We start from the raw sequence: 19031 nt of genomic DNA, 5'->3' as shown, positions 1-19031 counted from the left end.
CTTTCCTATCCATTATTGTATTTGCCTCGAGCACCTCCTCTGGTAGCTCATTCCACGTATCAACCACATTCTGTGCGAAGAAGTTGCCTCTCAGGTCCCTTTGAAATCATTTCCCTTTGGCCTTAAACCTATACCATCTATTTTTTGATTCTCTCTCCCTGGGCAAAGACTGAGTGTGTTTATGCATTTGTGACTTTATGCATCTATGAAGTTATAATAACCCTTTTAGGACAAAATTATCTTTTATGTTGTTATTGCTGGTAATCTCACAAGACCATAAAAGCAAAATTAGGCCGTTCAGCCCATTGAGTCTGCTCTGCCATTTGATCATAGCTGATTTATTATCCCTCTCAGCCCTATTCTCCTGCCTTCTTCCCATAACCCTTGACGCCCTTATTCATCAAAAACTGATCAAAATCCACTTTAATTATACCCAATGGCTTGACCTCCACAATGTCTGTGGCAATGAATTCCAGATTCACCACCCTCCAGCTAAAAAAATTCCTCCTCATCTCTGTTCTAAATGGACGTTCCTCTATCCTGATTCCAAACTATCATGAATGACTTATTATGAGTAGGTTTGTGCCCCCTATCTAAGCAAGGATATGCTGGCGTTGGAGAGGGGCCAGAGGAAGCTCACGGGAATGATTCGGAGGAGTGTTTGATGGCTCTGGGCCTATACTCCCTGGAGTTTAGAAGAATGAGGAGAGATTTCATTGAAACTTATTGAGTATTGAAAGGCTTATATAGGGTGGATGTGGAGAAGATGCTTCCTGTAGTGGGGAGTCTAGGACCAGAGGGCACAAGCTTTGTTAAACAAAAATATCCCTTTAGAATAGAGATGAGGAGGAATTTCTTCAGTCAGAAGACAGTGAATCCGTGGAATTCATTGCCACAGACAGCTGTGGAGTCACTAGGTATATTTAAAGTGGAGATTGATATTTCCTGATTAGTAAGGGCTTCAAAGGTTAGGGGAAGAAGGCAGGAGAACGGAGGGGGGGGGGGTCAGTGGGGATAATAATAGGCCATGATGGAATAACAGAGCATACTTAATGGGCCAAATGGCCTAGTTCTGCTCCTATCTCTTATGGTGTTATAAGTAAAACCATATTGCAATATGTTCCATTACAACTGGGCATGGATATTATTGATCCCCACTTGGCTTTGTACTCAAGCAACATTAACTAACCCAGAAGTGTAACAAAGCATTGAGCCGGCACTTGTAGTTCTCACATCCCTTGTACCTGTCTCATAAAGTGGTCTCCTGACGCTCCTTCAAGAATGCTGGCTCTCCGCCCCCGTCGACTGAACACATGAGGCTCCGGCTTTCTGTTCCACCGTGAGCTCTTGTCAGACTTAAAAAGCCCCATCCGCCTGCTGCAGCCTACATTGTACCTGGAGGAGAGGAGGAGGTGGGAAATAATTGCTACAGAGAAGCAACACATTAGTTTATACGGAGCAGAAGAACAGGAAAGTGTAGCGAAATCCCTATAGAACATAGTGAGAAGTCAAAAAGAGGACACAGAAACCATTTTTATAAATTGCTGCACAAGCTGAAATTGAATGAGAAACACTGACAGCTGGTGATGAAGACATTCGTAGGAAGGCTTAACAGATTCTTAGATAGGCATGTAGGTGAAAGTGGAAGGAAGGATTCAATTGAATTTGGATTTGGTTAAAAGATTGGCTCAATATTCTATGAACATTGAAAGGAGTCCAGGTGTACAGTAAATTTAACAAAATAGTTTACTTTTAATTGCTTGAGTTTACTTAAATATTTTAATAGTTTTTAATTTACACTCAGTGGCCACTTTACTAGATACAGGAGGTATCTAATAAAGTGGCCACTGAGTGTGTGTTTATGGTCTTCTGCTCCTGCAGTCCATCTATTTCATAGTTCAACATGTTGCGCATTCAGAGATGCTCTTCTGCACACCACTGTTGAACTTTCTGTCTGTGGATCCTTTGTAGCATTGTACTGTTTACTTTTAAAGTTGTATTGTAACTGCATCTTATTATTTGTTAATCTGTAGTAATATTACTTTGTATGTTGTGTGTGAGCTATACAGTACATACTGTGTTGTGCACCTTGATCTGAAGGAATGTTGTCTCATTTGGTTGTATACATGTGTACAGCTGAATGATAATAAACTTGAACTTTTCAGCATTTCCAATGTTTGAACATGATTTAGGCTGCTTCACCAAAATACTTGGACATAGATTTGGAGAGATTTGTTGGGAACAGTCTGCAGCTGCAGAGAGATAAACAAAATTGACGTTGAAGATGCAAAGTAAGGAGAAATGCAAAAGAATAATTATAAATAAAAAGTACTTAAGATGTAAGTGGTGCTCAAGTTGCTTTTGGAGACACAAGAGACTGCAGATGCTGGCATCTGGAGCAACACGTGATCTGCTGAGGAACTCAGCAGATTGAGCACTGTTCAAGTTCAAAGTTCAATGAAAATTTATGGTCAAAATACATATATGCCAGCATATACTACCCTGAGATTCATTTTCTTGCAGACATCCACAGAAATCCCCTTTCGTGCTTCAATGCAAATCAACCAAATCTCCCATCATATTGTACATCTACGTCAATCAGTTTATAGTTTACCTTTTTCTCACAGTGGCCACTTTATTAGGTACAGGAGGTACTTAATAAAATCGTCACTGAGTGTACATCATATCTTCCTGAACCACTTGCACATTCCAACATGATTCCAATTTTCCATGAGGTACTGATGCTAATCCATACATGAGTTTATGCTCCTTTTTTGGCTCCACCTCCTCTCAGGGCAGACTAAAACTTTTGGAGAATTTTGTTCATTCATCACAGATGGAACAATCAAAAATAAATTAGAGGCAAAGCTTTTGATATGACATAGCACTCCAGATGTCAGGAGTTAGCAAGTTCCAAGAAACTTTACTGAAAGTATAACTTTTGTTTTCTGACCACTAAACAGCCTTGCAATGATTCCGGAATTCCACTGCATATTTCCGTGTTTGTGCCTGATCATATTTCAGATCATAATGTTTGGTTTAGTTCAGTTTGTGACGGGATTTATACAGGGTAAAATAGTTTGTCTTGGCAATGAATCAATAAAAGGGAACCTGTAATATCGACACCAGAACCGCTCCCTCTGTCTGACTGTATATTCTGTGCAGAGATGCCAAGTGGAAAGAACTCCATCATAATTAACTTTGCACTTGATTTATTTTCTCCCCACAGAGCTTCAAAAGAAATGCTGGATGATTTTCAAGGTTCTGGGCATGTTAGAAAGCTTGGTAGATCTGCCAATCTGATAGAGATTGCTTTCATCACATCTTTTGGCAACGTTTTGGACTCAGAATGATTGAGACTGACACATGTAGGTCAGCCTGCAGATATTAAGCACAAGTTTGAAAACAAGCTATGCCTGTTTTATGTAGTCACCATTGCCAAGTGAGGAAATTATTTTCCTTTCAGTCTGTTCAATAATCCATGTATTTAAAACAAAAATCTGTTCCACTCCTGCAGTCTGCCTCACATCTATATTCTCGTGTTGAAGCACAAAGTTAAAAATGTGCAACAGACAGCCTGGACTCAGAGAAAGGAATAACAATGTCTTTTCTGTGGCTGTATGTATTCTTACGAAGGAATAATTCTCCTCTACCTCTACAACATTATAAACCAACCAACTAAAAAAAAGCCAGCGAACATAAAGCAAGTTGATAACTCACTCTGCAAGTTCATGTAGTTAAACTTCTGAAAATCGTCCCACTACAATTCGACCCCCCTACAATTCCCCTACCGACACAACCAACCAACAGACGACGCAATAGCCACTACTCTACATACCATCTTTACACATCTGGAGAAGAAGAATGCTTACGTGAGAATGCTGTTCTTGGACTACAGTTCAGCATTCAACACCACAGTTCCTTCCATGCTCAACAATAAGCACAGATACCTCGGCCTTGACCCTGCCTTGTGTAGCTGGATCCTAGACTTCCTGTCAGATTGCCGGCAGTTGGTAAGAGTGGGCTCCCTCATCTCCAGCCCTCTGACTCTCAACACAGGAGCCCTTCAGGGCTGTGTACTAAGTCCCCTCCTTTACTCCCTGTAGACTCATGACTGTGTCGCCACCCACAGCTCTAATCTGCTAATTAAATTTGCCAATGACACTACTTCGATTGGCCTACTCTCAAACAATAACGAGGTAGCCTACGGGGAAGAAGTCATCTCTCTGACACAGTGGTGTCAAGAAAACAATCTCTCCCTCAATGTTGCAAAAACAAAGGAGTTGGTTGTGGATTACAGGAGGAATGGAGACAGGCTGTTGACATCAATAGATCTTGGGTTGAGAGGGTAAACAGCTTCAAGTTCCTCCGCATCCACATTACCAAGGACTTTGATTGGTCTTACGCACCAGCTGTGTGGAGAAAAAGTCACAACAGCGCCTCTTTCACTTCAGACGGCTGAGGAAGTTTGGTATGGGCCCCCAAATCCTAAGGCCTTTCTACAGGGGACACAACTGAGAGCATCCTGACTGGCTGCATCACTGCTTGGTATGGGAACTGTACCTCCCGTAATTGCAGGACTCTGCAGAGTGGTGCAGACAGCCCAGTGCATCTTTAGTTGTGCACTTCCCATGATTCAGGACATTTACAAGGACAGGAGTGTAAAAAAGAATCATTGGGGACCCGAGTCACCCCAACCACAACCTATTCCAGCTGCTATCATCCGGGAAGTGGTACCGCAGCATAAAAGCCAGGACCAACAGCGGGAAGTTTCTTCCACCAGGCCATCAGACTGATTAACTCATGTTGATTTGAGTGTACTCTAAATTATAATGGCTGTTCTGTTTATTATAAATTACTATGATTGCACATTGCACATTTAGATGTAGATGCCCCCTAAGATTTTTACTCCTCATGTACGTGAAGGATGAAGAAATAAAGTCAATTCAATTCAATTCATTAACTGAGTTGACTGCTACGATATGATGGCTTTCTCACTGTTGCGCTCTTCACCAGCTCCACCGTGTGTGTGTGTATGTGTGTGCGTGCGTGTGAGTGAGTGAGTGTGTGAGTGCAGGGAGGGTTATACCTCCTGTATCTACTGTTTGTAATAAAGTGGCCCGAGTGTACGTTCATGATCTTCCGCTGCTGTAACCCATTCGCTTCAAGTTTTGATGTGCTGTGCATTCATAGATGCTGTTCTGCACATCACTTGTAACATGTGGTTATTTGAGTTACTGTCGTCTTCCTGTCAGCTTGAACCATTCTCCTCTGACCTCTCTAATTAGCAAGGTGTATTCACCCACAGAACTCCTGCTCACTGGATTTTTTTGTTTTTTCACTCCATTCTCTGTAAACTCGCGAGACTGCTCTGTGTAAAAAACCCAGATCAGCAACTTCTGTAATCCTCAAGTCACCTGTCTATCACCAACAATCAGTCCACAGTCTAAGGCTACATACACACCAGACCAGATAATTTTGAAAACACCGGTTTTGCGTAAAAACAATAGACTTCCACACCAGGTATTTTGAAAATACCTCCGTCCACATTAAAATGGGCATGTGGGCGAATCTCCTCCTACTGGGCATGCACAGGACACATCTACAGAAAACAAGCAACATGTCTGGTGTTGAATCTCGCCGTGAAAGACTTGGAGCACGTTTGTCCAGTTACAGAATAGAAAAACTTAAAAGGAAATTGCCAAATGACGGACAGCTGTTGGCTCTCGCGCAGGGGGACTTAAAACTAAAAAAACAAATACTGGAACGTATGGAGACAACCAACAGGAAGTTCATGGACAGTATTGGAAACATTTCCTACAGCCATAGACTCTTCACCGATGAAAGGGACGACAGCTACAACTAAATGCAATAAGGCTTGTTACTGGGCAAAACTGAAATTTGCTGTTACCTCATTTGTTTGCCTATACTTTTTCCATGTGTTTCTGTATTATTTTGCTGTATTTAACATGTGCAACAAAATGAGTTACTGGATCTCCCAGTAGCCACATATTTTAATTCCACGTCCCATTCCCATTCTGATATATCTATCCATGGCCTCCTCTACTGTCAAGATAAAGCCACACTCAGGTTGGAGGAACAACACCTTATATTCTGTCTGGGTTGCCTCCAACCTGATGGCGTGAACACTGATTTCTCTAACTTACGTTAATGCTCCTCCTCCTCTTCTTACCCCATCCCTGATTTATTTATTCCCCCCCTTTTTTTCTCTCTCTCTGCCCATCACTCTTTGCCTGTTCTCCATCTCCCTCTGGTGCTCCCCTCCCCCTTTCTTTCTCTCTAGGCCTCCCATCCCATGATCCTTTCCCTTTTCCAGCTGTGTATCCCTTTTGCCAATCACCTTTCCAGCTCTTAGCTTCTCCTATCATTTTGTATTTCCCCCCCCCTTCTTTCAAATCTCTTACTATCTTTTCTTTCAGTTAGTCCTGACGAAGGGCCTCAGCCCGAAATGTCAACTGTACTTCTTCCTATAGATGCTGCCTGGCCTGCTGCGTTCCACCAGAATTTTGTGTGTGTTGCTTGAATTTCCAGCATCTGCAGATTTCCTCGTGTTTACTGGGCAAAAGTGATTTTATTTTTACCTGAGTAAAAGTGAAACTTTCAATTTTCCTGTTTTGGCCTTAACATTTTCATGTCTATGCCAAACACAAGCGACTACTTAAAAATAACATTTTGGAAGTAGTGACAATTCAATCTATTCAATGTTTGCACAAGCAATACATTAATAAAGCACCTTGTTAAATGTATAAAACATGTCTGCATCAGTGTTATCTTGTATTTCCATACAACGTTACATTCGGCTGTAACACATCTATTGTCAGAGAAGTACTTGTATAAATTGGTAAACCACCTTATACAAGCAAGGACAGAAAACAAGGCAAAGTGAGAATACTTACTTATTCAGTAAGTTATGGGTCAAAGTATTTGGTGAGCACATTTCTAACTCTTCTGGCTTCGGTCTCATTGCCGTCTGTTCTGAAATTGTTAGGTTGTTTGGGGGGCTGAAATTCTCTGTCATACTGCAAAGCTGCAGTAACATTCTGCTCAGGGACAGTCTCCTGAAGCTGGCCTCCAGTGTTGTGGTGTTGGAGGTTGCGTTCAAGAAAACAATGAAGTGCTGCGCTGCCGCTACCATCTGTTCCTGCACACCTTGACAGTATTTTTAAAAAGCTTCAGTTACCCCGTACACACTACACCGGCCAATCGGGTGTTTTCAGATTTAAACACTCTGGAGAGCATTTTACATAAGCTCTGTTTTCGGGGCAGGAAAACGCCATTTCAGTGTGGACGGAGGGTCAAAACGAAGAGAAAAAGCTTTGGATACGGATTTATCCGGTCTAGTGTGGACGCAGCCTAAGTCACTTAGATCACATTTCTTCCCCATTCTGATGTTTGCCTGAACAACAACTGAATCTCTAAACCATGTCTGCATGCTTTTATGCATTGTGTTGCTGACAAATGATTGGCTGATTAGATATTTGCATTAATGAGCAGGTGTGCAGGTGTACCTAATAAACTTGTCACTGAGTGTATTTTGGAGAGAAGAGGGCAGTCAGTTAAAACTGAGGTGGTCAGAAATGTCTTGCCGAGGGTAATAAATCTCTGGAATTGTCTATCACGGAGGCTTGTGGAGGCTGGGTAACAGGGGAAAACAGGCACACTTGTGAAGGAGGATGGAATTGAGGGTAATGGGTGACTAGCAAAGGAGTTGAGACCTGAAGCAGATCAAACACAATCCGATTGAATGTCTGAGCAGATCTCTTCTGCTATGTTCTTACACTATCATTCCAACATGGTCTGACATGTACGAAGAGGAGGATCCGACATTTGGCCCCTTGTTATTTACCTTCAACCATCGGGCTCCTGAACCAGCGTGCATGACTTGACTCACTTCAACAGTGAGCTGATTCCACAACCTGTGGACTCACTTTCAAGGACTCTACAACTCATGCTGTCAATGACATTTTTTGTTTGTTTGTTTGTTTATTTATTTATTTTATTATTTACACTGTTTATTTTCTTTTGCACATCAATTGTTTCCTCTTCGTTGTTTGTGTGAGCTTTTTCATTGATTCTATTGTATTCCTTGTATCTACTGTGAATGCCCACAAGAAAATGAACCTCAAAGTTGTATACAGTGACATATATATGTACTTTGGTCATTTTATTTATTTTTATTAATTTTGTTTTAAATTAATCCTTAAAGGCAGCAGTAGGAATTGAACCTTGATCTTACTGCTTGTGCCGTGAAGCACTGTGCTAACTGCTTCGCTACCATGCAACCATCAAGATTTCTGAACAATCGAACAGCTGGTTGTCATGTTACCTGATGGCCAAACATTTTAATTCCCATTCCCGTTCCGACGTTTCGATCCATGGACTCCTCGTGCCAAGATGAGACCTATCTCAGGGTGGAGTAGCAACACCTTATATTCTGTCTGGGTACCCTCCAACCTGATGTCATGAATACTGACTTCTCCTTCCAGTAAACCAATTCCCACTGCGCCCCCCCCCCCGACCTTTCACTTCTCACCTGCCTATCACCTCCCTCTGGGTGCCCTCTTACTTCCCTTCCTTCAATGGTCTGCTCTCCTCTCCTCTCAGATTCTTTCCTCTCCAGCCTCGACATTTTCCACCCACTGGCTTCACCTATCACCTTCTAGCTAGCCTCCTTTCCATCCCCCGACCTTTCTATTCAGGCATCTCCCCACATCTGTCTCAGTTCTGCAGAAGGATCTCGGCCTGAAATGTCCACTGGAAAACTCTTCTCCATAGATGCTGCCTGACCTGCTGAGTTCTTCCATTTTGTGTGTGTAGCCAATTATCAAATGCTTACTGTATCTGATTTAGCTAATGTCCAGGAAATTTATCAAAAGTTACTCATTTGCTTATATATTAACCTTAACCAGCACATAGCAGCACTGAATACACAACCACTAAAGTCGTACCTTTTGGCACAGGACATGGAGCAGAATCGCTTTGATCTTCTGAACTTGTGTGCATAATCCATTTTACCACAGAATTCGCACTTCAGCATATGTGGGTCGCCACCCTCCATCCCTTCTGAAATTTCAATAACAAAAACATCATCATTCTGTGATGTGAGTCAGGTTGTTGGGTGGGGCGTGTTCTACAGAGCGTGAACTACTGTGATCACCCAATTGCTGGGGTGTGTGAATTTCTGCAGTGTGTACCATCTTTAACTGTGGTTCTTGACCTTTTGAAACAAATAGAACAGGGAAGTTTACAGCACCATGTTGCTGGGAGGGTGGTCCAGTTTCTATTTATTTATTTTACAGATGTTGTGCGGAAAAGGCCCTTTGAGCTGCACTGCCCAGCAATCCCCAATAGACCCCAATTTAATCCTTACCTAACCACAGGACAATTTATAACGGCAAACTAACCTTCTAACTGGTATGTCTCTGAACTGTGGGAGGAAATTGGAGCACAGGAGGACTGGCTTACAGAGGACACCCACAGTGAACTCCAAACTCCAATGCCCTGAGCTGCCTTGTGGCAATGACTTCCACATACTCATCAACTTCTGACTAAAGAAATTCCTTCTCATCTCCGTTCTAAAAGGACCCCACCTCTATCTTGAAGCTGTGTCCTCCAGTCTTACCACAGCAAACATCCTCTCCAGATCCACTCTATCCAAGGCCTTTCACCATTCGATAGGTTTCAATTAGTTCACCCCCCTTTCTTCTAAATCTAGTGGAAACAGGCCCAGAGCCATTAAACATTCTTCATTTGACAAGCCAGTTAATCCTGCAATCATTTTCATGAACTTCCTTTGCACCCTCTCCAGTTTCAGTAGATCTGAGAACTCAATTTTGGTTCAGAAGTTATGTTCATAAGTTATCATGTGTTATGTGTACTGCTGTGCTTTACACTTTGGTTCAGAGAAACATTGTCTTGTTTCTATATCCACTACATGGTTATATATGTTATATACGCGCGCTTAGTTAAGTGACAATAAACTTCTCTCAACTTCACTGGAATGCAGCTGTTGTTCGCTTCAATTGTTTGCATGCTTTTAAAAAAAAACTCTTTCTCATGCACATTGAGGTTTGGTCTTTTATTTTTATTTTTATTCTTCTTTTTCTTGCTTTGCAGCTATTTGTGAGGAACAAATCTCAAGGTTGTATAAGTCTTTGACAATAAATGAATTTGAATCTTGAGAATTAATCTCAAATTTGCATACGGTAACACATATGTATCTTGATAATAAATTTACTTTAACTCTCCTCACATCCGCATGGGTTTCCTCTGGGTGCTCCAGTTTCCTCCCAGAGTCCAAAGATGTACCGATTGGTAGGTTAATTGGTCATTGCAAATTTTCCTGTGATTAGACGGGGGATTCGGGGCAGCTCAGCTTGAAAGGCTGGAAGGGCCTGTTCTGGTTGTATCTCTAAATCAATGAAAACTTTGAAACGCTGACAATTCTTCTCCCTCCGCACAGATGCTGCTTGACCCAATGAGTTCGTCCAACTGATTGTTACTATTGATACTAATCCTCCATCTGCACTCCATCCCTACCCTACCACTCTTGCTCCTCCTCTCCACCTTCAGTAATTCTCTAGTGCTCCCCTGAATACTCGGGACCAGGGGTTCCCAATTTGGGGTCCACAGATCTCTTGGTTAATGATAGGGATCAATGGATTAAAAATGGTTGGGGAATGCAAAGTACAGAGCAACTAACCTACCTCATTGTAGCCCTTGCACTTTACTTGTCTACTGTACTACACCTTCCCTTTAACTGTAACACTCAAATCTGTATTTTCTTTAAAATCCTGATGATTTATGTATGGAATGATGTGTCTGAGTGGCATGCAGACAAAAAGCTTTTCCCTGTATCACGGAACACATGACAATCAAAATCAGGTTTATTATCACTGACACGTGTGTGAACTTTTATCTTTTGTTCATTACTGCATCAAAATGTGGTGCCCAGGACAGATCTTCAGAGATGCTGACACCCAGGAACTTGGAGCTGCTCAGCTTATCCACTGCCGATCACTCAATGAGGACTGGTGTGTGTTCCCTTGACTTCCTCTTTCTGAAGTTCACAATCAATTCCTCGGTCTTACTGATGTTGGGTACAAGGTTGTTATTGTGACGCTGCTCAACCAGCCAATCTCACTCCTGTATGCCTCCTCATTACCATCTGAAATTCTGCTGACAACTGATGAGTCATTGGCAAAGTTATAGATGGCATTTGAGCTGTGCCTAACCACACAGACATGGGTGTAGAGAGAGCAGAGCTGAAGGCTAAATATGCATCCAATAATAAACTTAACCTGACACCAAGTCTTTGGGATGTTAATGGAAACTGGACCAGACGGAGGAAACCCAAGTAGTCACAGAGAGAACATGCAAACTCCAGATAGACAACAGCAGAGGATAGGCTCAAATGTGTGCTGTTTATTGGCTCACTTACTGGGAGGTCAGAGGATGAAAAAAGGAAAAGATGAATTTATTGATGGGATGTGTTGGTGGGGACTGAAGATACTTGTGGGTATCCCCCAACACACCCTTAGGTGTATAGGATGTTAACGCAAACAACACATTACAATGTATGCTTTGACGTACTTGGAGTATTCTGAGAAGTTTTGGGCCCCTTTTCTAACTAAGTGACTTCCCAGTCTATTATTAAGGATGAGGTTTCAGGGTACTTGGAGACTAATGATAAAATAAGTCAAAGTCAGCATTGTTTCTATGAAAGGAAATCTTGCTTGACAAATCTGTTAAGAGTTCTTTGAAAAAGAAACAAGCAGGGCAGACAAAGGAGAGGTAGTGGATGTCACTTACTTGGATTTTCACAAGACATTTGATAAGGTGTACACATGAGACTGCTCAACAAGATAAAATAAAAATAAAAAGATACTGGCATGGATAGAGGAATGGCTGATAGGCAGGAGGCAGCAAGTGAGAATAAAGGGAGGACTTTTCTGATTGGCTGCCAGTGAATAGTGGTGTTCCTCAGGGGTCAGTATTGGGACACTACTTTTCACATTGTTTGTCAATGATTTGGATAATGGAATTGATGGTTTTGTGGCAAAGTTTGTGGATGATATGATGACAGGTGGAGGGGTAGGTAGTGCTGAAGAAGCAATGGGATTACAGCAGGGCTTAGACAAATTGGAAGAATGGGCAAAAAAGTGGCAGATGGAATGCAGTCTTGGGAAATGTATGATAATGCATTTTGGTGGAACTAACAATAGTGCGTAATATTATCTAAATGGGGAGAAAATTCAAACATCAGAGGTGCAAAGAGACAGGAGTCCTCATGTAAGACTCTCAGAAGGTTAATTTATGGGTTGAGTCTGTGGTAAAGAAGGCAAATGTGATGTTGGCACTTATTTTAAGGGGAATAGAATATAAAAACAAGGAGATAATGCTGAGGCTTTATAAGATGCTAGTCAGGCTGCATTTCGAGCATCGTCAACAGTTTGGCCCCATATCTCAGAAAGGATGAGTTGTCATTGGACAGAGTCCAGAGGAGGTTCACAAGGATGATTCCAAGAATGAAGGGGTTAACATATGAGGAGCGTTTGGAGCTTTGGGCCTGTACTCACTGGAATTTAGAAGTATGCGGAGGGATCTCATTGAACACTACCAAATGTTGAAAGGACTAGATGGGGAGGATGTGGAGAGTATGTTCCCTGTGGTGGGGCATCCAGAACTAGAGGACACAGCCTCAAAATTGAGGGGTGACCTTTTAAAACAGAGGTAAGGAGGAACTTCTTTAGCCAGAGAGTAGTGAATCTGTGGAATGCTCTGCCACAGACTGCAGTGGAGGCCAAATATGTGGGTATATTTAAGACTGAAGTTGATAGTTTCCTGATTGGTCAGGGCATCAAATGATATGGTGTGACATAAGGTGTATGCGCTTGAGTACGATCTGGGTCCGCTATGATGGAATGACAGAGCAGGCTCAATGGGCTGAATGACCTAATTCTGCTCCTATGTCTTATGGTCTTAAAGGATGTGCACTGGAGAGTGTCCAGAGGAGGATCATGAGAATGATCCCAGGAATAAAAGGACTAACACATGAGGAGTGTCTGAAGACTCTGGGCATGTACTCACTGGAGTTCAGATGAATGAGGAGGGTTCTTCTGTGATAAATAAATCTGAATCTGAATCTTGAGGCAGGGCCTCTGCAGAAGACTGGGAAAAACTACAAAATAGATAAAATGGCCCTACTGTGTAACGCAAAGTCATTCATAGTCATTGAATGCTCCAGCAGAGAAACAGGTCCTTCAGCCAAAATAGTTTGTACCAAACTATTAATCTAACTAGTCCCATCAACCTACACCTGGAGCATAGCCCTCCATAACCCTCCCATCCATATTCTTATCCAAATTTCTCTCAGATGTTGAAATTGAACCTGTATCCACCACTTCCACTGGAGGCTCTTCCACACTTGCAACACCCTCTGAATGAAGAAGTTCCCCTTAAACATTTTACCTTTCACCCTTTACCCATGACTTCCAGTTCTACTCTCACTCAACCTCAGTGGGAAAAGCCTGTTTGCATTTACCCTATCTACACCCTTCATAATTTTGTATACCACTACCAAATCTTCCTTCATTCTCCTAGGCTCTAGGGAATTAAGTCCCAGAGCCATTCCCTTGTCAGAGAAAATTCCAGCCCATTTGCTCCTTTTCTCCCTCCACTCCCCAAGATTTACAAACCTTCGGCAGTGAGGTCATCCACATCGCTGTCGAGGGACTCTTCCAGCGATTTTCTAGCGCTACTCTGGAGCTCCCCAACTGGCTGCACAGGGGCAGGGGGAGTGGCTGGATCCTCACATGGCACCTTCTGTTTGACGGGCTGATCGGTCAGCAGTGAGGAACGGCTCACCTGTTAGAGGGATGGCCATCATCATGTTATCAAAGTCATTGCAATCTCAAACTAGCCGAATCACTGTACGTGGAAAGGGTTAATGCATGAGACCTGCTTCCACTGATCTGTAACCTCTTGAACACAGGTCGTCATCAGACTGAGGTATCATTGGATTTTGTGCGCCACAGTAGCATAGTGGTTAGCAGGATGCTATTACAGCTTGGGCTGTTCCAGAAATCAGAGTTCTATTCCAGTACCTTTCTGAAAAGGGTCTCTGTACGTCCTCCCCGTGGAACCCCTGGGCTTTCCCTGGGTGGTCCGGTTTCCTCCCCCAGACCAAACACGTACTGGATACATTAAGTGGTCATTGTAACTTGCGTTGTAGGGTAAAGTTAATCATGGTTATGGGGTTGTTGGGACGGCATGGTTCGAAGGACCAGAAGGGCCTACTGCTCACTGTCTAAATAAATTGTACCTCTAAGTAAATAGATTAAATAAAAATAATTAGTTAATTATTTCTTCTCCCCACCACAGATGCTACTTTGTCTCCTGAATACCTCCAATATCAGAAGAAATTCACCCAACTGCCCCCTCACCTGGCTTCAGTTATCACCTGCCAGCTTGTACTCCTCCTCCCCCACCTTTTATTCTGGTTTCTTCCCTGTCTTTGAGTGCTGATGAAGAGTTTCAGCCTGAAATGTCAATTCCTTTCCATTGACAAGCAGGAGACAATCTGCAGATGCTGGAAATCCAAACACACGCGTGTCCTCAGTAAGGGCCACACCTTTGTCCCCTTGCAATCAATGTCAGAGAGTTCTGCGCCCACCATGACGCTTATCTCTTCTTCTGTCATCTCCACCTCTGTGCCTACCTCTTTCACAAGGACTCTCCAGCCCACATTGATGACCCCTTCTCCCATCTTCAACCCTTCTCCTCTTCTTGCACAAACTACTCTAGACTTCTGCCTGCTCCGGATCTTTTTATTACTAATTGCCGAAATGACATCAACCATCTCGACTTTCATACACCTCTCTCCAAGTTAAACCTCACTCCCTCTAAATGCGCTGCTCTCCACTCTCTCCGCACTAATCTCAACCTCACCATCAAACTCTCAGTTAAGAGGGGCACTGTAGCAGTCTGGCAGACTGACCCCTACCTTGCTGAGGTCAGACAGCAACTTTCAGATACCTCCTCTTACTTACCCTTGAACAGGACCCCACTTAAGGAACACTAGGCCCCACACAATCACTGACCTCATCAACTCTGGGGGTCTCCCATCCACAGCCACCAACCTCATAGTTCTACCACCTTGCACCTCCCATTTCTACCTATAATCCAAGAGCTACAAACCTAACTTTGCAAGTAGATCCATTGTTTCTGCCTGCTCTTGTCCCACAGAATTTGCGTCTGCATACCTCAACTCTGTTGTATCCCCTTGGTTCAGTCAGTTTCTATCTACATCTGTGACACTTCACACACTCTCATTCTTTTCAATGACTTTTAAGTTCCCTGGCTCCAATCATCTCATTATCACTATTGATGTCCAATCCCTATACATTTCTATCCCCCATCAGGAGGGCCTTAAAGCTCTTTGTTTCTGTCTGGACAACAGAACCAAACAGCTCCCCTCCACCACCACTTTCCTCCGTCTGGCGGAACTAGTTCTCACCCTCAACATTTTCTCATTTTGCTCCTCTCACTTCCTTCAAACCAAAGGTGTAGCCATGGGCACTCACAAGGGTCCCAACTATGCCTGCCTTTTTGTCGGCTACAAGGAACAGTCTATATTCTAAGCCTACACCAGCATCGCTTCCCAACTCTTCCTACTCTACATCGATGACTGCATTGATGGGGCTTCCTGCACCCATGCTGAGCTTGTCATCAACTTTGCCTCCAACTTCCACCCTGCCTTCAAATTTACTTGGTCCATTCTTGACACTCTCTGCCCTTTCTTGATCTGTCTCAATCTCTGGAGACAGTCAATCTACTGATAACTTTAATAAACCCACTAACCCTCACAGCTATCTGGACCATACCTTTTGCCACCTTGTCATTTGTAAAAATGCCATTCCCCTCCGTTTCTACCGCATGTCCTCTCAGGATGAGGATTTTCATTCCAGAACTACTGGAATATCCTATTTCTTCAAAGAAAGGAGCTTCCCTTCCTCCAACATCAACGCAGGCTTCACCTGCACTTTTTCCATTTTGCACACATCACCTCTCATCCCATCTTCCTGTCACCACACCAGGGATATGGTTCTTTTTGTCCTCATCTACCACCCCACAAGCCTTCATGTCCAGCACATAATTCTCTGTAACTTCCGCCATCTCCAACAGGATCCCTCCATCAAGCATATCTTTCCCTCTCCCCTACTTTCCACTTTCCTCAGGGACTGTTGTCTCTACAACTCCCTTGTCCACTTGTCCCTTCCTACTGATCTCCCTCCTGATACTTATCCTTGTAAGTGGAACAACTGTCACACCTGCCCCTACATCACCTCCCTCACTACCATTCAGGGCCCCAAACAGTCATTCCTGCAAATCTGCTGGAGTCATCTATACTATCCGGTGCTCCTGATGTGGCCTCCTGTATATCAGTGAGACCTGACCCAGATTGGGAGACTGCTTCACCAAGTGGGATCTCCTGGCAGCTACCTATTTCAATTCTACTTCTGATTCCCATTCTGATATGTCAGTCCATGGCCTCCTCTATTGCCACAATGAGGCCAAACTCAGACTGGCCTCACCTTTTATTCCATTTGGGTTGCCTCCAACCTGATAACATGAACGTTGATTTCTTGAACTTCTGGTAATTGCCCACCCTCCTCTCCTTCACCATTCCCCATTCCTGTTTCCCTCTCACACCTTCGCTTTTCACCTGCCCATTACCTCCCTCCAGTGCTCCCACCTCCCTTCCCTTTCTTCCACGGGCCTATCAGATTCCCCCTTCTCCAGCACCTTATCTCTTTCACCAATCAACTTCCTGGCTCCTTACTTCACCGCTTCCCGCTCTGTCGGTTTCACCTATCACCTACCACCTTGTACTTCTTCCTCCCCTCCCCCACCTTCTTCATCTGGCTCCTTTCCCTTCCTTTCCAGTCCTGATGAAGAGCCTCAGCCTGAGACTCTTTTCCACAGATGCTTCTTTCCATTGATATCCCCTCACCTGCTGAGTTCCTCCACCATTTTGAGTGAACACCTACAGGAGATTGACTGCGTAATCAAAGACCCTTCCAGCCCCAGAAATTCTCTCTTCAACCTCTCCCACTGAGCAGAAGATACAAAGTTTGAAAATATGTACCACCAGGCTCAAGGGAAGCTTCTATCCCACTGTTATAACTGGCTCCAATATAAATATGTTCCAATACACACGATCATAAGAGGCTGCTGAAGGCTGCAAACTCAGCCATCTCCATCTTGGGCACAAGCCTTCCCACCATCAAGGGCATCTTCAAGAGGTGGTGCCTCAAGAAAGCAGCATCCATCTTAAACAAAGCCAGCCATTTGTGATATAGCCTCTTCTCATTACTACCATCAGGAAGAAGGTACAGGAGCCTGAAGACCCACACTCAATGTTTCAAGAACGGCTTCTTCTTTCCACCATCAGATTTCTGAACGGTCCATGAATACATGAACATTACCTTGCTATTCCATTTTATCACTATTTATTTGTTAGTTTGCTTATTTATCAAAACTCATAGCAATTTTTTAATGCATTGCACTGTCCTGCTGCCACAAAATGACAAACTTCATGATATTTGTCAGTGATAATAACACTGAACGAGGTGAAGATGCCCTAGGTGAAAGGTTCAAAGCTTCACTTTATTATCAAACTATGTACACAGAATACAACTCTGAAATTTGTCTTCTCCATATAGCCACAAAATACCGAAAAACCATGGAAGACTTTAAGGACCCTCCTGTACAAAAAAAAGAAAAACTCACAAACCCCAGACCACCCCCTCAACCTCTCCCTTACACAAAAACTTCAGATCGCTGACCCGGACACTCAGCTAAAACTTCAAACCTCTAATCCTAAACTCCTCCCAGCAAAAAAAAAACAGCCACAATAACATCAAACACCTACTCCCTCCCTCACCCAAAAAGTAACCTATCACCCACCCACCAATCGGCAACAAGAAAGAAAACACAGAAAAACTGAAGGAAACCAAAATAAACTACAGTCCACGTCCATAATTACATTTGTCTTGGAATTTCAAAAACATCCTTCGTCAGCATTGATGAAACTAACAGTTTGAAAAGGAGCCTGAGGTGAAGGAAGTAAAGGAACCTGAGGTGAAGGAGGTAAAGGAGCCTGAAGTGAAGGTGGAAAGGAGCCTGAGGTGAAGGAGGCACAGGGGCCTAAGGGTGAAGGAGATACAGGGGCCTTGGATGAAGAAGGCACAGGGGCTTAGGGTAAAGGAGGAACAGGGGCCTAGGGTGAAGGAGATACAGGAACCTTAGGTGAAGGAAGTATTGGAGCCTTAACCCCTTCCTGTTGCAGGAGCACAGTAGCTGCTGTAACCTGATGCATGAGAGCAAAGTAAGAGTTCAGGTGAGAGGATAACTTCACTCACCTCAACTCTAAACTGGTTCCAAAACCTATGGACCCACATTCAAGCACACTACTGCTCAAGTTCTTAATATTTTCTATCTACCTATCAATCAACCTACCTGCCTATCTACTTAATGTATTTGCATGGTTTGTTTTCTTTTGCACGTTGGTTGTTTGCTCATTTTTGTTTGTATGTAGTTTTCATTGATTCTATTCTGCTTTTTTGTATCTACTGTGAATGCGTGCCAGAAAATTAATCTCAGGATGTTATATGGTGACAGGTGTCAGGTCTCTGAGTGGGACAGCATTTTCAAGATAGTGATCACAATTCTATCCTCTTTACCATAGCATTGGAGAGGGATAGGAACAGACAAGTTAGGAAAGTACTTAATTGGAATAAGAGGAAATATGAAGCTATCAGGCAGGAACTTGGAAGCAAAAGTTGGGAACAGATGTTATCAAGAAAATGTACGACAGAAATGTGGCAAATGTTCAGGGGATATTTGTGTGGTGTTCTGCATAGGTATGTTCTAATAAGACAGGGAAAGGATTGTAGGGTACAGGAACCATGGTGTACAAAGGCTGTTGAAAATCTTGTCAAGAAGAA

At 43.1% G+C, this 19031-nt stretch overlaps 1 protein-coding gene across 2 annotated transcripts in view; it reads right to left on the bottom strand.

The window, feature by feature from the left end:
• LOC140725772 (polyhomeotic-like protein 3) overlaps positions 1-19031 on the bottom strand; it is a 163520-nt gene that overhangs the window by 24838 nt on the left and 119651 nt on the right. For both annotated transcript variants that reach the window (XM_073041658.1, XM_073041659.1), the window contains exons 12-14: positions 13719-13887; positions 8970-9084; positions 1245-1395 (exon numbers count right to left, since the gene is read on the bottom strand). In XM_073041658.1, coding sequence (XP_072897759.1) covers positions 1245-1395; positions 8970-9084; positions 13719-13887 — 435 coding nt within the window. The remainder of the gene's footprint in view (positions 1-1244; positions 1396-8969; positions 9085-13718; positions 13888-19031) is intronic.

This window comes from Hemitrygon akajei, chromosome 3 (assembly GCF_048418815.1).
Source record: "Hemitrygon akajei chromosome 3, sHemAka1.3, whole genome shotgun sequence".
Taxonomy (NCBI): domain Eukaryota; kingdom Metazoa; phylum Chordata; class Chondrichthyes; order Myliobatiformes; family Dasyatidae; genus Hemitrygon; species Hemitrygon akajei.
Note: the sequence above shows the minus strand (reverse complement) of the source record. Positions and strands in the feature narration are given on the sequence as shown.